The sequence below is a fragment of the Eubalaena glacialis genome, chromosome 5 (assembly GCF_028564815.1).
Source record: "Eubalaena glacialis isolate mEubGla1 chromosome 5, mEubGla1.1.hap2.+ XY, whole genome shotgun sequence".
Lineage (NCBI taxonomy): Eukaryota > Metazoa > Chordata > Mammalia > Artiodactyla > Balaenidae > Eubalaena > Eubalaena glacialis.
Window position 1 is genome coordinate 23,053,898 of NC_083720.1, and position 19,472 is coordinate 23,073,369.

Here is a 19,472-nt window from a genome sequence, read left to right on the forward strand (position 1 = left end):
CCTAAAGTCTGTTTATTGAACAAGAGCATAAGCAAAGACTCAGACATTTTGTAATTTGAAATAAGAACACTGGAGAAGGAAGGGGACATCCTTTTTCAGAGCAATAGAATATAATATGGCTCCCAAAAGAGGAACAATCATGTCTAATTCAGAACTATTCCATTTGTCACACTACTTAAGTATTATCACATTTACCTAAGATAGGTAGAACTGGAAACTCACATTAAAATAGACGGTATACTCTTAGTAGTGTTGTTTTTTTTTGTGTGTGTATAAGTATATATGTCATAAATTTATAGGGTTCTGTTTATTGAGGGCAGGTGCAGTCACTGTGAATTAATATTTTTTTGTCATCTTCATAAGTTTTAGTTCTTAGTACCCATCTACATATTATTTTATGTAGGTATGTAAAGTAAGTAGACTCTTTCTCACTATTTTTTAAAGTATATACAAGGGTACTTGGAGCATTGTGAATTGATCAAGAATATTGTGTGTGGGTGTATTACATATTAGTGTAGAAATTTTGTGCTTGTGTGTCTATAGCTAACAGTGACTCTGGGATAGTTCTAGTGGCTCTCTCCCCTGGTATATCCATAAGGTAATTCATTACCTTCCTGAATTAATCAACAAACAGTTCAGGGCCTGTTACTTAGCCTGATGGGCTCCAACACCTGATTCAGTACACTGACAGACAGTGTCCATTTCTGGGGGGGCAGAATCAAATTAGCAAAGACAATTGAAACTGATAAATAAAAACAGAATTTCATCCATTAGTTTAAAATGGAGAATTGTACGTTATAGAGGAACCGAAATATTAAAATATATACAACTGGAGGGTCCTCTCCTGCTTATCAGGTTAAATGGGAAGTATTCACCAACTGAAAGATTTATAAAATTGTGCTGCAAATTACTGTTCCAGTGAGTACAAGTTCTTATGATGGACATATTCTTTTCCTATAGTAGGATTTATATAGGAAAGCAAACTATATTCAGGAAGTTGCTGGTTGAGTTTAGAATCAGAAAGAGAATTAGAAGAATTGAATTCTTAATGGTCCCAGGCTCAGATAGCCTGATGGGCCCACCTCTCAAATGCACCTGAACCTCAGCGTCTATTAAAATCTCTGCATCCAACCCACATCCGAGGTGTGTGGCCTGTGACACTTGAAATGCTCATTTGGAAAAGGCCAAGGTTTTCTCTCTCTTATGCAGTGCTAACATTGTCTTTGACACTCTTTGTATTAAATTTCCAAGGTTGACACTTTTTTCTTTAGCAGTGAAAAATACTTTGGTAACAGTAAAACATTTCAGGCCAGAGAGTTATTCTGTTTAAGGAACATACTTATCTTTGCTGTGATTTATTCTAGTTTAACTCTGAGAGGTACTTCATTGTAACCACCTCTCACCACAATACTGGTAAAAGTTATTGGAATACCTTGATATTATGTTGATATATAGGAAGAAAATTTAGAAGCACATTAAATAAAACCTTGCTTATATTTTCATTTTCAACTCATTCAGATATATTTGAATATATTTAAAAGCCATATGTATATTTCTAATGCACATCTACCTTTTTGAAGTAAACAGCAAACTCATTCAGCATTCTCAGAAAATGATACTTCTAATCGAGGCCTGGAGTATTACTGAAGCTCACAATGGCTATCTTTCATAGCCACTATAATTAAAATTCTTATCTTTCTTGCAGCTAATATCTACTTTGATTCCATCAAGGGTTTCTCATTCTCATTCTGGCCTAAAAAGAGTGTCATCTGCCAAATTACTAGTATGCCTAACTGCACCTGGACCTTTCTTAATTTTAATACAAACTTCATCTAAACATTTAATTTTGGGATGGAGAATTCATAGGAAACAGGCCACTACTCCTCACTCTGTTCTGCAAAGCAAACATCACTAGCTAATGATAGTAATCTTTCCTTGGGTAAGACTTGGGCTGAGTCTAGAAGTGGGCTTCTTAACCACAAATCTCTAGGGAACTACAGTTGTTTCCAAAAATCATAGTTCACATGCCAGATGAGGTTAATTTGGATTGCTTGCATGTCTTATGGTGTCTAACAAGATCTGTCACTTATTTTGAATTCCAGCATTTATCTGAAAGTAACTGTCTACTGAAAGTTTTCTGAATCAGAGAAGAACAAGTTTCGTGAAGTAGTGTTTTCTCCCCTTTATTCCCTGTGGATCTCCTCAGCAAGACAAACAAAATTGCCAAATGTTATTGATAAAGGCCTGAAAAGTAGCAAGGTTTACTAAACGTTTAAAGAGTTTGTTCAGTTAGTTTAGTCCAAATCAGTATACAAGAATAACATAAGCTTTACCACAAGATCTTTTTTCAATTAAGAAAATACTTTGGTTTTTAATTAGTGAAAAATATAATATTTATTGTAAATCTACTGAACATGAATGGTCTTATTTTGAATTTCTTCCATGGTAAATAAAACTAATTTGGTTTAGAAAGTTTTGAAATTACAATACCACCAGGAATTTCTTAAGTGCCAAAGCAACTATTGGTTAAAAAAATCAAATAGATGATTACTTGTTCACAGTTGCTCTATGATGAAAGGAAATATAAAACATCAGAATTTTACAGATTATAGATTAAAGAGTCTTAAAATTATTGATGAAAATGTTACCATATTAAGAATATTTTAACTGAGTTTTCAGTTCATCATTAGGCATTAGTTTAATTCTTTTGCCTGAGTATTACTGGCTGAATCGATAAAATAAGAGAACAAAACCATATGAGATGATTCCAAAGATACTTCCATTTGTTAAGAATAGAAAAGTTGGAAGAACCAGATTATTACTGATATATAAATCAGAATTATTTATATTTTTCAGGGTATGAAGAAGTTTATTAACTTCAGACTATGGTGATTTTTGGATAGACATGTTGATTTTGCCCAAAGATGAGTTACTCTTACTTCTATCTCATTTTCTAGGAGCTGAGAAATAGATAGCTATTGAATACCAGTAGATAATGAAAAATATCTGAAATTTTACTTGCAAGACCTGTAAAATTAAGGTTAAGAGAGGGGTCTTTCAAATTTTATTTTCTTTATCCCTCTCTTATCTAACTTTTATGCTGATAGAATTTTTTTCACATTTGGAAAATTACATTTTTTTTTCATCTTGAATATTGCTAACATCAGGGACAAATTTACTATAAATAAATACAGCTTTACTTTTTATGTCAGTGATCTTCAGAAGGGAAATAAAAATCCCTTCTTTTCCTTATACACCTTACTTCAGTTAGTTCATTTTCTATTCAACTTTATAACACTGGCCTCAAGCAGAAATAAGTACAAATGGTTCATTTGGGAGCTGGCACCCTAGTATTAAGAAGTAAAGGAGGAAGAACAGTAGCCCAATAAAACAGGCTGCTCTGCCCTGGCCTGAGATGCAGCAAGATAAGATCTAACGTGAATGTTCCAACAGTGACCCTATTTGCTTATCTAATTCCTCTCCCATTTTGCTTCTACTTTTATTTTAAATAAGAAAAAAATAGAATAGTCACCTAAATGAAAAACTGGTCCCTTTGGAAATTGGAGAGTTTTATAGGTGAAAAATCTTACTCTGCATAAAAGCAAGAATCTCTGAATTTTGATCACTTTCCAATGCAGAGGAGGGTTTGCTAGAGCACTTCCTTGGCTCTTCCGTAAGTTCCTCATGTCATTACTACTTGTAGAATATTCTGTTTGCTCCCATTACTAGATGTGGTTCCATTTAGTTTTTAACTACTGTTTTAGAACTGAAACTTCATCTTGATTGGCTGATAACTAGCAAAACCCTGGCCTCTTTGTCATTTGCCCTGTCATTTTTCATTATTTATTTGGAGAATAACTCAAAGTACTTACTGGGTTGAGGACCACAGTGAAGAAAAGTTCACCTCCTTGGATACTCTTGTCCAGCTCTTTAGGACCTCCTGGATATTCTTTATAGAAAATTGTGTGAGTGAAAAGCCCACAGGTTTGTCTTGGAAGAACCTGAAGGAAGAATGAACAGGTAAGGAAAAATTTCCTTTCAACCAATTAATATGTTGAAACTTAGCTTTTTCCCTCATGGAAAATAATGTACAAGCTGGTGTCATTATTCAGCTCTTAACTAACACCCCCAAAGTTCTTCACAATGTGGGAAAGTGGGGATGACATCACTACAGCAGGAATACTGAAGAGAGTGGAAGAAATATGTTAAAACTAAGATAGACTTTGAATTATTTTAGCCACTTATCTATTTTAAATCTCCATGTCATTACTTCTGTTATGAAGCCTAGTATGTTCCAGCATCTTAAGAAATAAAACAAACAAAAAAAAGTAAAAATTAGACTTTAAAAATATTGGACTTGCCTGTGCTACATTTTAATTCTAGTAGGCAAAATTTTTAAGGATAATACTTCTATCAAATTCTACACATGCATTAGAAAATGAAGTCAATTATTAACTTAACGTGATTCTTAGGAAATGACATTTTAAATTAGAACAAATATTTGAGACACAAATCATAGTTCCTGTTCTACTCTGAAAGGACTACTGTAGGTTGTAGTAATTGCCCCGAATTCTAAGTCTGAAGCCTGCCAGTTCCAAAAGTGAGAAAGAGATGATGCATTTGGTTAGTAATTTTTATAAAGTGTCAGAAACAAAATGATAAAAAGGTCACTCAGTAAAAAGTCTTCTTTTCATCCTTTGTATATAAAAGCCATTATTTACTTCAGTTATACATATTAGTGATAAGGATTTTTTTTCAAATTCTTACAGCTTTCCTGGTAAAATATCAGTACAGTTATAAAAGAAGGGGTGAACAAAAGCTGTGCAAGATGGTACAAACTTTAGCTAAACTTTATATAATGACTTCTTTACGACCTGCATTTGTCGTTACACCCTTGAAGTAGCAGAACATGAATTAGTATACTTTGGAGGGATACCAGTTTTATAGAATCTTACACAGGCAGGTCTTCTGCCTATTGTCCTAAGCAAACTGATCTTCATTTGTTTTTTGTCTTGATTCTTTTTTTTTTTTTATTTAACAATTGATTTATTATACTTTTTGTTTTATACATTATTAGTTTTCAGTTGTCTCTATCATAAAATGTTTTTTTTTCACACACACACACTGTATTTTATTTTTACAAGAGATAAATAGACTGACACCAAGCATTGTACATGGATGACCACAACAAAAGCAACAATGATTGCAATTACCAAACGTGAAACACACTCATACTATGTCATAATACTGACATTCAGTCCAGTAATCCTCCATTGTCTTGATTCTTAAAGCACAATTGGTTCAGTAAGTGCTTTCAAAATATTACCTGTACAGGAATCCCCATGCTTTGCAACCTCCTAGAAATATACTGAATATGTATTTAATAAATTTCAATCTAGTCCTTGGAAAGTTTTCTTAGAAAACATAATTCCCAGCTCAATCAAAAAACTACATATTCAGTGTAAATCAAAACTGTATCTATCCTATTTATTTTGGTAAACTGGTGAAAGTTATATCCTTAGAAGCTATTTTATCTTGATGAAATCATTCCAAGAACTTCAGTTTAATTGCAGAGTATTAGCTCTGAAGATGTTTCTGTTTAAAAGCATTATGCATTCTCATAATGTTATGCACAAATTCAACAACAAAAAAGAACTAAGGGCAGAGGTATTCTAACTGGATCAAATATATCCCCTAACAATTCATGAACATGTAATTTCCTGGAAATTAAATTTTACATAGAAGTTATTTATTTAACAAATACTTATTCAAAATTCTTTGCAAGTCCAGGTGGGAGAACACAAAGATATAGCCTTTATATTCTTGAAGGATTTAAGGTATATTGGGATAAAGAGAAATACCCCAAAGGTAAATAATGAAATGCCTACATGTAATTAAACGCCAGGTTAGTTTTACATTTTAACGTGCTTGATTCTGAATCGCTTTTAGGATTCAGTTTGAATATCTTGCTTGAAAAACTATGGCAACATACACAGCCAACTTTGGGATTTGATTGCCTAGCTGATTCTATGCAAAAGGGAGAGAGAAGTGAAAAGAAATTTGGATTTCATTTATTTCTCAGATAATTTGAGTTTGAACAGAGGGAAGAGGAAGTGTCAGGCTTTACCCTGCAACTCTGGGGAGGATCACACTTGCTGAGAGGATGAGAGTCACCATGAGCCCTAGGATGGTCAGTGGACCACCAAAGGAGGCTGAGGAGATCATCAGAGTGTAAGAGGGTCATATCCCATTGCCTTGCTCCCTAAATCCAATGCTACAGGACACTGAACATGTTCCTTGAAATGGCTCTCTTGTGTTAGAGAAGGAATAAGAGAGGTTTTAGGCATTCTGCTGTGAACTGCTCTCTAGAACTGTTTCTGGGAGTGTAACGCTATCAAATTCAAACTTTGAGATATTGATGAGCCCCTGGAAACCTTATAGCTCCTGACAATAACTAGGAGATGGTTATGAAGGCCATAGTCAGAAGAATCTCGGCCAGTGGACCTAAAGCCAATATCCTGTACATAAGGCCTGAATCTAGCTTTTATGTTCCTAATGGGGTTACGAGACGATGTGTTATAGGAATTCAGGGGAGAATAAGATCAGTGTAGGCCTGACCTAGGTATTGAGCTGCTATATATATACCAAGGTGCTTTACATTAAATTATATAAGATATGGAACTTGATACTGAGGAATAAAGGGAATAGGAATAGGTAGAGAGTGATCAGAAAGTGGTCTTTCAAGGTGGAAAGAATGACAAAGGCATAGACACAGTGATATTGCTGCAGACCTTTTTGTCTAGAGTGAGTCTGTGTTAGCTACGGGACAACAGGAGATGGAAAGGTAGACAGTTTAAATTGTTTTCAGGTCCCTGAAGAGCAAGTTAAGGCATATGGAAACAACTGGAAAGAATCAGGTTAGGAAGGCAAGATGAGGCAGCATTTTAGGGTTAAAAGGTTGGCACTTTCCGTGGGATGGACTGCAGTGAGGGGTGGATAGAAGAAGCTGTAAATAAACGAAGTAGAAACCAGCACCACGGTTTACAAATGAAAGTCAAGGCAGTGAATTAGGCTGTGGGAAAGGAAGTGAAATTTAAAAATATTATGAAGGAATTATTGACGGAATGTAGAGACTGATTGGAAATGGGGGGTCAGTGTGATGTTCAAATTGCAGAACTGAATTAGGGATAGCAGGACCAATAGCTAGTTTGAAGGGAAGATAATAAGTTTCATTTAAGGCCTTATAAGTTTGATTTGTGAATAGATCATCAAAACCCAGTTTCCCTCATTCATACAACAGGATATGGGTGTGATCTAAGTAACATTTGTTCCTCAGTTCCCTGCTCTTTTTTCTTTGCAGTCTCTCCCTAGGACGGCATATTGGCTATTGTGGTCTCCACTTACAACTCTATTAGGATGACTTCAAGCCCTGTCCTCTCTAACTGCACATCAACTTGGAACATTTCCCACTAGGAAATTCTCATCCAAGGGTCCACAAAGCAAACAGAGTTTCCACGGATTGCTGCATAAGTGGAACCTCAGGGACAGTTCCCTCAAAACAGGAAATCTGTTAGAGCCTTTAATACCTGCCAGATTCATGCATTTATAATACAGGTAAAATATGTTTTCAGGAGAAACAAAAATGAACATATGTCATGGGACATATCCAAGCAAGTTTTCTGGCACTACAGAGAGAAACAGAAACAAAAGAGAACACCATTGAATAAAGTCCTTGGAGACTTAAGTTTATTATTCTACTAAGACTGCATATGATTTAAACATGGTAGGAGAGTACTGGCATACTTTTAAATTATAATATAACCCAAGTCAAAAGACTGGCAGCTTGAGGCACAGTGAGTTCATTTTCAGTAAGGAGGAATGGCAGGTGGGATAAAATGTGGCCATTATGTCCCCATATAGCATTTACAACAGTTTTTATTGAGGGAAAAGTTAGGGTGGAAGTTGATCCAAGTTCATTATCCTATCTGTAGTAAAACAAATGTCATTATCCAATCTGTAATTTTTGCCGACATAGGAAAACTGTCTGAAAAGGAGTCAGTTACACCTAATTCTAGAAGGTAGACACCTGTTCAAACACAGTTTGACAGTGTTATGGTGCCTGACCACATAGTGTTCTGTGTGGTGTTCCTTCCCAGTGTGCGTCTAAATCAGGAGGCCTACTCCTAACTTCACCAGTGCTCTTTAGATTTTCTGATTTCAGAAAAAATTAGGATTTAATTACTTACTTTGAGAGGTCTCACAAAGTATTAGGTAATAATATATCTTGACAATATACATTTGTCACCAGTGTCAAAACACAAAACAAAATAGAGAAGCTTTGGAGAGAATTCGGCAATGGATAGAAATGACTTCATTAACATCATCTCTTATTTGTACTCTATATTATGATCTGTTAATGATTATGCAGGACATGTGGCTTCTTGTTGTAAATAGTTTTTTTTTTAGTCTGATATGATAAAGAGGACACAGCCTGGCAAGAGCGGCATGGCTTATATATAGAGAGATGGTGTTAGTTTTACATGCTAAATAACTTTTTGAAGAAATGATGGCTTCTGTAAATTATCTGCAAGTTAGATGTAATGTTTCCTTAGTATTTTAACGTCAGTGCCTGCTTAATAGCAATAGTGTCAGTAAAAAACATTTTAAAGTTATATTTGAAGAATTGAAAAGAAGTGAGTTTGATGAAAACGTCATTTGCTTGGGTATGAAAAATATGTTTCCTGCTGCGTGGAGCTTTTCCTTCTGTTAAGCTTTTAATATTTAGTTCTTCTCTTTCGTTCTTTCTAAAAATGAGGAATTAAGTCTGGCGGCATGAGGTCTACCCTACGCATACTAGAGGAAGCTCACCATGATGTGTTTGTGGATGAAGCCCCTCCGGTATCTAGCTGGTTTCAGGTGTGGATATTCTTCAGTGCTGGTGATTCTAATATTCCAGACCTTCTTCCAGGCCTCATACAGCTGAATGTGTACAGGGTAGACGCCCGAATGGTGAGGGGCCACCGCGTAGCCCATGTCAGTAGGAATGCCATGCTCCTAAGACCAAGCAAATGTTAGTTAGCATGTGGGAAGATTTATCTGGATCCTATTTTTATCCCAGGATTTTCAAATGTACTATAAATACATTTGTTTCACTCCATCATTACTTAATTGTATGGCAAAATTAAAGTGATAAACATTAAGACTTCTAGACTTCATGAAGCCTGATAGCCACTCCACCAGTTTTGATGATGATACATGTGTGTTTAAGAGGTGACGGGACAGGACTAGTGCTTTTAATGAATAATGTGAAAGAGCCTGCATTCAGTGCATCCTGTCACAGTCACCTGTGACTCACCTTTCCTCACGATCTCCATAAGTTAAATGACAAACACTCGCTACAGACAACACTCAGCACTCCCCACAAAATAAAACCAGCATTTCTTAGAGGGCAGAACACATTCTGCATTCACTAGACTTGCTAACAGGATTTTATTTTGTCTATAGCCCAGTTTCTACCAAGTGTGCCACATTTCTGTTGTTCCCTCAGCAAGAGGGCCAGTAATAGACAATGTTCCCTGCCTCGTTAGAAGCACACACTTTCGATTAGAAAATGTGGTAAAATTTTATAGAGCAATTTTCTTTGAAGCCAAAGCCCTGGTTATAGTGAAAGTAGAAGGTACTGAATGAGCCAAACAATCTGGAAATCTAGTTGATTTGAAATCCAGCTTTAGTATATAAAATGAGTCCAGTTTTAAAAAATCATTTCAAAATTACTCTCTCTCTCTTTCTCTCTCTCTCACTACTTCCTCTATTCACTTGGTCCTGACCAAGTCTGGAAATTCTGAAAATAAATCTACGTGACAACTAGACTATTTTGGAGGGGACTTGGGAAAACTTTGTATAATTGTGATTATTCTTCTTCATTTGAGATGGTCCATTATTCCTGATAAAGTCTCTTTAGCATAAAAGATGAGATGTCTTTTATTAAAAGAACACTCATGGCGTCAGTAGTAGACATGTATTTTTTCTCTTGAATGATATTTTATTTTTCTATCTGTATTTTTCAACTGCTTTGTATTCTTCAAAAGTTCTACCCAAATAGACTTCCTCTGACTTCGTCATCGCTTGTCTTCATGCCAAAGTGCAATTTCACATACAAAGAACCATAGTATTAAGCTGCTAAATGCACTGAATTGTAGAAATATGGATATGGAAGAAGTGGAAAAGGCATGGCTAGCTTTGTTTTTCAACCTAAATAACAGGAGGTGAAGGAAGTGTATGAGCACTTGAACACAGAAGGAACAAGGGTTGCCAATCGTTTGTCATTACCGAAGTATCTGTCAGACTCCTTCAATAAGGCATAAAAGGCTCACAACCAACCTACCATAGCCGATCTCCTGTCAGCATTCATCCTCCCCACCCCAGTTTCTGATGATTCCTTTCATGTCTTTGCTGTACACCATACATATTGTCCACCCAACTGGAATGCCCCTTTCCTCTTATCTTGTAAACTGTTCATCATACAAACTCAGCTCAGACAGTTGTAGTTGAGGATGCTGGAAAGGGGAGATGCCACACTGTTGCTATGAGGAAGAGAATGGGTGGAGTAGATTATACTTGTGCTTCTGAAGGGTGAGAGGGAAGTTTCATGTTCTTCATTTTATTTTCATCTTTGTTAGAAATTACCATAACTAGGCAATTATTATTATCATTTAGAATTTCACTACAAAGTGAACTGAAATATCTCATTGCTTTCTTTCCCCCGTTTTTAAAAACTCTAAGGCAATTTTTTTCAACTAAAAATTACTTACCAACACATACATACTTTGTGTTAGAAAAGGTCAGTGAACTATTCATCTAAAGTGGTTTAAAAATAGGAGTGCAGTGATAATGGAACAGTTGAAAGAAAACGAATTTCAATGAATTCATTCATTCATTCAATGAATTTCACAGAAATTTAAAGAAAAATTGTGAAGAATTACAGGTTATCAGTTTTTAAAAGGGTATAGGAAGAAGCAAGAATGAAATTCACAATGACAGGAACTACATTATAAAATTCAAATATCTCCAAATTTGTGAGAAATTATGCTGACAGAAAGCTCAAGGTAGTTTTAAATACCTGTAAGTGGTCAGCTATCTCTTCAGAACACTATGTAAGAAAAGGGCGGTCCAGCACAGCAGAGACATTTCCCTTATTTTGGAATATTCCCAAATATTTGCAAACCATCGTATACACAGTTTGTGTTTTTCTTTTTAGCTTTTAACACTAAAGAAATACTGAGGTTTTTCAGTCTCATCTTTTATTTGTGTGGTGGTGCATTGTGGCACAGTGGCGGAAAACTCCCCTCCTGGAGTCAAACACAACTGGCCATTTCACTCTTGCATTTACGACCTGTGTGGCCTTTGGAGAATGATTTATGACCTCTAAGCCTCATAAGAGGTTCAGAGGAAATTAAATAATATAATGCATGGAAAGCATTTAGTGCAGTTCCTGAAACATGATACACATTCAATGAATGTTCTTTATTATCGTTGTCATTACTGGCCTGCCTCCATTTTAAAATAAGCTATCATCCTACTTAACTCAACTCTAATGTGGAAATTATGAAAATATTGGGCCACCCTTTTTTTCAGTAAAAGAAAAGGGTAGATTTGGGGATTCTCCCTTGTGAGGCTTCTGTGACTTCTATCCCACTATCCCTTCTTGGGCCTGCTTTCCTCCTGATCTAAATACCCACAACTATGTGGCTCCAGCCTGTGAATCACTGAACATTAGCTAGTAGGTGGTCTCTTTTAAATGAGATGAAGGCAACATAAATTGGCCCCCAAATTTGCATTCAATACCAGGGAGAACACCTGAAATCTTATTGGGTAGAAAAGTTGGGGCTAAGATTGCAGGTCTGTATGTTCTGGGATGCAGACTATTATGTTTCAGAAGATTTAGTCCCAATGCTAACTTCTTTTTTTTAAATTTTTAAATTATTTTTAAATTTATTTATTTAGTTTTGGCTGCATTGGGTCTTCGTTGCTGCGCGCGGGCTTTCTCTAGCTGCGGTGAGCGGGGGCTACTCTTCATTGCGGCGTGAGGGCCTCTCATTGCGGCAGCTTCTCTTGTTGTGGAGCATAGGCTCTAGGTACGTGGGCTTCAGTAGTTGTGGCATGTGGGCTCAGTAGTTGTGGCTCGCGGGCTCTAGAGTACAGGCTCAGTAGTTGTGGCACATGGGCTTAGTTGCTCCATGCCATGTGGGATCTTCCTGGACCAGGTATTGAACCTGTGTCCCCTGAATTGGCAGGAGGATTCTTAACCGCTGCACCACCAGGGAAGCCCTGTAATGCTAAATTTTTGACTGATTATTCTCTTCCAGATTTTTAAATTTGAAATTAAGTACATTATTATTTTGGAATTGGGGGCAAAAAGTCTAAAAGAGTAGATATTTTAGCTTAAAAAGTTAATTCTCCTTATTCTTTTTATGAATCCTTGACTGAAACTAGCATCTTAGATCTAGGAACTCTGTAACCTATGTAAAAATTTCCCTAAAAAAGGAAGTGGACCAAAAAGACTAGGGAATATGGCTATTTACTATAAAATGTGTGTTAAATACTTAGAACACAAGTGGGATTAATTATTCTCACAATTGAACTCTTCATCTCCACCTCTCAGCTCTACCAGAAATGCTCTTTCCCCAGGGTTCCTCCATGCCACTAAATGACGTGATTAATTATCAACCAACTAGTTACCGTGTCAAAAAGATAGAGGCTATTCTTGACACCTGTTTCCTCATTCTCTCCTAAATCTCCTTCATTATCATGTCCTATCAGTATACCTCTAGTATAAATCTTAAATCTATCCACTTTTCTCCAGTTCTATCATCATCATCATCATCACCATCACCATCACCCTAATCCAATCTACCATTTTATCCCATGGCCTTCGAGCATAGGCTCCTAACCATTCTACCCATTTCCTCTCTTGCCTGCTTCCAATCCATTCTCTACATAGCAGCCAGAGTAATACTTAAAAGACCCGAATATGACCATGTGACTTTCTACTCAAAATCCTTCCATGGTTTCCCCTTGCACTTAAGATAAAATACAGAATTCTTAGGGTGGTCATGAGCCTTGCATGGTATGACCATGCTTCTCTCTCTTGCCTCATTTTGCATTACCCTCCACCTTTCATTGTATTTTAGTCACATTAATCTTTTCCCAAAACTCACCAAGCAATTTCCTACCTCAGCATCTTCCCATATGTGGTTTTCCCAGACTGGAATTTCCCTGCTCCAATTCTTCACTTAGATAAATTTGGCACCTCTTTTAGGTACTTTATTCTGTGATACCTTCAGAGAAGCCTCCACTGACAAGTCTCAATGTAAATGAAGTCCACATTAACACTTCTCTTAGCAGCATTCATCTGTTTTTCATGGTACACAGCACAGTTTGTAAGTGAATATTGCTTCATATAATTGTTTTTTAATGTCTCTCTTCCTCATTAAACAATAAGCTCCATGAATTCTGGGTTCTGTCTTATTCACTGCTATATGCCTAGTGTCTTGCCAACAATAAGCAGTCAACAAATATTAGTGAACAACTGTGTGAACTGATTCTGACTACCTTCCTCTCATTCTGATTTTCACTTTCTCAATTATCTCAAACTGTCAGTTCATCTGCAGAATGGACATATGCTAACTCACAGAGAAATTTAACATGTATGTAGAAGTTCATGCTTTGGTTAACTATCTCATAGTATTGAGAATTTACATTTACAATTAAAATGGGCTTGCAATAAAGTTTCCCGATGTTTATATTTGGTGGTATATTTTGGAGTTGTTTCTAGAAAAAATTGCTTTTTAAAGATAGATTTTTAAAGTGCCTTTCTTAAAAGCTGTGGCTGTTTGAGATATTATTTCACGTAGAAAATAATACATTTTTCCAGATAATAGGAGCTCGTTTGGAGAGTGGAATTAGAACCTTTTCACTAAAAGACACATGCATACACATACACATATGCATGTACATACACATACACACACAATATGTGAAGAAAACAAATTTATGAAACTATTCCCTTGAATTTGAGGAGCATTTTAAATCTTCTAAAGACTCTTTTCCTAAGGTAATACTAATGAGCCACACATGAATTTTATGAGAAACTGTGGGGCCTCTGGCACTTGAAGGAGTCCTACAGCAGTTGCTGTGACTCAGGAGAAGTAAGAAATGGCAGTGATGGTGACCCAATGTACCTAAAGTTACTATTTGAAGGAGTCTTATTTCCTTCTTCATCTAGAACAAAACCAGGCAAGTCAGGATTTATCTTTAGGTTAGGGAATTAGGTTTGGTACTGAATGCTAAGAGTGTAACTATTAGAATATGTTCCTGTGATAAATGGAAGTACTTCTGGCATGGTATGAAATGAAAGATCTTGAAAGAAATAATTACCTTAATATAAGAATCTGATTTTTCATTTTTTTCAATTGTGAAATAAAGGGGTTGTACAAGTAGTCATTAAGATTCAGATTTAAAATCCTGTGTTTCTTTGACATAATCTTTGTGGTTTAGAAGCAGTCATATTTGGATGCTAAATATAAATGCACTATTTTTAATCCATGATCTAATCTTAAACTAACATGTGTACTTTTCTTCCTACATATTTAAGTAAGTGATAACGCTCTAAAATGTGATAGGCATATTTACATAAATTTGGTTAATATTTATAGAACTGGCCCCTAGATTTCTTTCTAGTTTGTTTTTTTTTTTTTAACAGGGTGCTCTTTAATTCATAATATAAATTCTGTTTGCCAGCTGGTATGTGAAAAATCTGCAGTGATGATCATGTTGTTTTTAATAGATTTGGTTTAAGAGTTTAAAATCATCCTCTGTTGGCAGCTGTTGTATAATTAAAAAGCTGGCTGGTCTTCATCATCTCTGGTTGCTGGAAGGTAAGCCCTAAATCCTTTGAATTTTTTAAGTTATAAGAATGTCTTGTTATTCATGGTGGGTCCCTGAGACCAAAGATCTGAGTTTATGTTAACAAAATGACTCAGTTCAGAGTTTGGCCATGCCAGAAAGACCAACCATTCAATTAGAGAGTTGGGGCTTTGAGCTAGTTTATATCAGCCTGACCTCTAGGCAGGGGAGGAGAGTTGGAGATTGAGTTCAGTCATGCAGTCAGTCAGTCATCATGTCTATGAAATGAAACTCCAATAAAAACACTGAACGTCAAGGCTGAGGCAATCTTCCCTAGTTAGTGATATTCCTATGAGTCCAGAAGCCCCAGGAAGGTGATATTCTTTGTCTCACAGTTTGGATTTTAAAAAAACATGGCTACAATAACAAAAGGTACAGAAGTCTTTGGATAAAGGTGTTAATAATGAGATCTTGTGAAACAGAATGGCATTACAGTAACTCATAAAACAGAAGTATGACCTCATCACTCTGAAGTCAATCAGATCTGGAGAAGAGTCTGTAGTGTTTGATTAACTATATAGTGAGAAAAGAATCTTATTTTTCCCATATTCAAAGAGATTAGTGGAGGGAGGTTGGATTGGGGGTTTGGGATTAGCGGATGCGGACTATTATACATAGAATGGATAAACAACAAGGTCCTACTGTATAGCACAGGGAACTATATTCAATATCCTGTGATAAACCATAATGGAAAAGAATATGAAAAAGAATATATATGTGTATAACTGAATCACTTTGCTGTACAGCAGAAATTAACACAACATTGTAAATCAACTGTACTTCAATGAAATTTTTTTAAAATGTAAAAAAAAAGTCAAACCCATGACAATAAAATGATCAGTATCTATCAGGGAATCTCGGGGATAGGGAGCAGTTTAGTATCGTGGAGGAAGCACAAATTAGAAGTCCTGGGCTCAGTCTCAGTGCTGCCCTTCATTAGTTGTAGAACCTTGGGCAGGTTATACAACTTCACCAAACCTCAATTTCTTTATTTTCCAAGTAGGGGTAAAAAAACAAATTATCTTACTGAGATGTAGAGAATGAAAGATATAAGCAACATTATAGGTCAAGTGCCATTTAATTTCCTTTCATCTTATTAATATTATTCTCTTTCTTATTGAAACAACAACAAGTAAAACACGGAAACAGAGGTAAACTAAGAATCCTTCCACCATCACTTCCAGCCCCTGCCAAAACTCAGGATTCTTATTTAAGAGAAGACATCCCTTAAAAGAAGACACACGGGACTTCCCTGGTGGTGCAGTGGTTAAGAATCTTCCTGCCAATGCAGGGGACACGGGTTCGAGCCCCACTCCAGGAAGATCCCACACGCCAGGGAGCAACTAAGCCCGTGCGCCACAACTACTGAGCCTGTGCTCTAGAGCCCGCGAGCCACAACTACTGAGCCCACGTGCCACAGCTACTGAAGCCCGTGTGCCTAGAGCCTGTGCTCTGCAACAAGAGAAGCCACCGCAATGATAAGCCCCTCGCACCACAGTGAAGAGTAGCCCTCGCTCGCCTCAGCTAGAGAAAGCCTGTGCGCAGCAACGAAGACCCAACACAGCCAAAATAAATAAATAAATAAATAAAAAGAAGATACACTCTCATTATCAGCCTTATCTAAAAAAAGTTTTACCAAACAGTATACATTTCTTCTGGAAAAAGTAATTGATATTATGTAAAAAGTAGGAGCTATAAATATCCTTGGTGAGTCCTTTCCCCTTGGTAAACAAGTTCATTTGTATCATTTTTTTTTTTTTTGCAAATGAAACAACAAAGGATTAATCTCCAAAATATCATTTCTTTATAGACTCCTCATATAAGCGATATCATACGATATTTCACTTTGTCTGACTTACTTCACTCAGTATGACAATCTCTAGGTCCCCAAACTTATGGTTATGGGGTGGGGGCGGAGGGGGAGAAGGGATGGTTAGGGAGTTTAGGATTGACATGTACACACTGCTGTATTTAAACTGGATGACTAACAGGGACCTACTGTATAGCACAGGGAACTCTGCTCAATATTATGTAACAACCTGAATGGGAAAAAATTTGAAAAAGAATTAAAAAAATCCTTGGTGAACCATAAATTTGATAAGGCCATAACAATGACATCAGCAAAAGCCCTTTCTTGACACTACATCTTCCCCTTCAAGTACTACCCCAAGTTAATAGCTGAATTATTTGAAGAACTTTAATGAAATTTAGTAAGCCAAATGCATTAAGAAATTCCAGAAACACGTGTAAAAACATCAAATTACTATGTTGTATAACAGGAACTAAAATGGTGTTGTAGGTCAGTTATACTTCAAAAACAAACAAACAAACTCATAGAAAAAGAGATCAGATTTGTAGTTACCAGATGTAGGGGATGGGGAGGAAAGTAGTTAAAAGGTACAAACTTCCAGTTACAAGATAAAGGAAGTACTAGTTATATAATACACGACATGATAAATATATAATGAAAGTTGTTGAGACAATAAATCCTAGGAGTTCTCATCCCAAGGAAAAACATATTTTTTCTATTTCTTTAATTTTGCATCTATATGAGATGATGGATGTTAGCTCGCTGTGGTCATCATTTCATGATGTGTGTAAGTCAGGTCATTAGGCTGCACACCTTTAACTTATACAGTGCTGTGTATCAATTATATCTCAGTAAAACTGGAAGAAAAAAAAAGGAAATTCCAGAAACGAAAGTTAAGCTAATAATTCAGTACCAATACAGAAAAAGGTTTACAAAAGGTATGTATACTCAGCTTTAACCTTCATTTTCACTTGTAACCTCTCAGAAAGAATCATTTCAGGGAGAGTGACAGATTTTCTTCTAGTCCTCCCTAATAATTATGTAGTTTATTTCAAGTTAGTTTCATTTAACAGAGCATGCTGTTTTCCTCTCTTAGAGTTCCCTTCCAATTTTTGAATTATCGTCATATCTTTGTTGAGTGTCTCATAACTAAACACACCTCTAAAGGGTGTGCTTTTTAAAGAATACTCAAAAGAATGATGTAAACACTTGTACTTTGCACAGGCCGGGTTGATTTTTTTGAATTGCTAAAATTTCTTCAAGTAAACACATGAAGGAGTTTGTAGAAATGTAAAAAAATGAATCTATGAAGCTTTATTTTCTTATGCTGTAGCAAAATAACTGAAAATGAAATTATCTAGAGACATAGTGGAGGAATTGAAGGGTTTAGTCTAATCCAGCTTTCTCAGAGTTTGAAGCCATGAGTTTAACATGGACCTTTGGGGTCCTTGAGAGGTAATAAACCTATAAACAATTCAGACACAGGCTTAAATTCCCAAAGTATTTGCAAACACATTTAATCTTTCTGAAAATATATAAAAGGTTGATTAGACTAGGAGCCTTTAAGTCTGCATGGTATTAATTTTTTTTTTTTTTAAAGTGGGATGAATATCAGGAGTCCCACTTTTTTTTTTTTTTTAATTAATTTATTTATGGCTGTGTTGGGTCTTTGTTTCTGTGCGAGGGCTTTCTCTAGTTGTGGCAAGTGGAGGCCACTCTTCATCGCGGTGCGCGGGCCTCTCACTATCGCGGCCTCTCTTGTTGCGGAGCACAGGTTCCAGACGCGCAGGCTCAGTAATTGTGGCTCATGGGGCCCAGCTGCTCTGCGGCATGTGGGATCTTCCCAGACCAGGGCTCGAACCCGCATCCCCTGCATTAGCAGGCAGATTCTCAACCACTGCGCCACCAGGGAAGCCCGGTATTAATTTTAACTGAAGTAATATTACTGACAGAATAGAGAAGTTGATATTGATCTTTGTTTGTTACAACTATTGCATACCCTCTGGTATTTATAATAGCCGTCAGGACAGTGATGTTGCACCATACTTGCGTGATGGTTGCACAAACCCAAGAAATTACATGAATCATATAAATAGCGACTGAAAAGAAAAACATTGTAAAAGCCAGATTTTAATGTTCTGAATTTGTTTAAAAAATATAACTCTTCAGTAAGTAATAACATTCTGGTTGTGAGCTTTTTGTAACAGCAATCAACAGCAGTATCAGTGGCATGGCAACTTTCAATTACCCAAACCATGTTGGTTATGGAGGCTTTGGAACTTGACAGACCCGGGATCAAATCCTTTCTCCAGCTTTCACTGGCAGTGTGATTTTAAGAAAATTACATAAGCTCTCTGAGCCTCACTTTTTGCATTTTAAATATGGGAATAACTAGGCTCACAGGTGGTTGTGAGGATTAATTGAGGATAGATACGTGGAAAGCACTAAGCACAATGTCTGGTAGATATCTGGAGTTCTCTTCCTACATTTCCTCTGGAGAGCCAAGAATCTTTCTCACTGAAATGCAAGGTTCTGTTTCATGTAGGGAAAACAGGATAATAGAATTTCAAGTTTCACAGTTTTCCCTGATCTGAGCATAAATTAAAGGAAAAGAATGCGGAATTGGGGAGACTAGTTTGGATGCTGCTGCAATGATCCAGATGTGGGATAAAAAATTTGGAAGTGGAGTGGGGATGGA

General features: G+C 36.3%; 1 protein-coding gene across 1 annotated transcript in view; it reads right to left on the reverse strand.

Annotated features, from left to right (window-relative positions):
* Nucleotides 1-19,472, reverse strand: part of LOC133091948 (bifunctional heparan sulfate N-deacetylase/N-sulfotransferase 3) — a 147,714-nt gene that overhangs the window by 66,381 nt on the left and 61,861 nt on the right. The window contains exons 4-5 of the mRNA XM_061191130.1: nt 8,869-9,054; nt 3,873-4,001 (exon numbers count right to left, since the gene is read on the reverse strand). Of these exons, the coding sequence (XP_061047113.1) occupies nt 3,873-4,001; nt 8,869-9,054 (315 nt within the window). The remainder of the gene's footprint in view (nt 1-3,872; nt 4,002-8,868; nt 9,055-19,472) is intronic.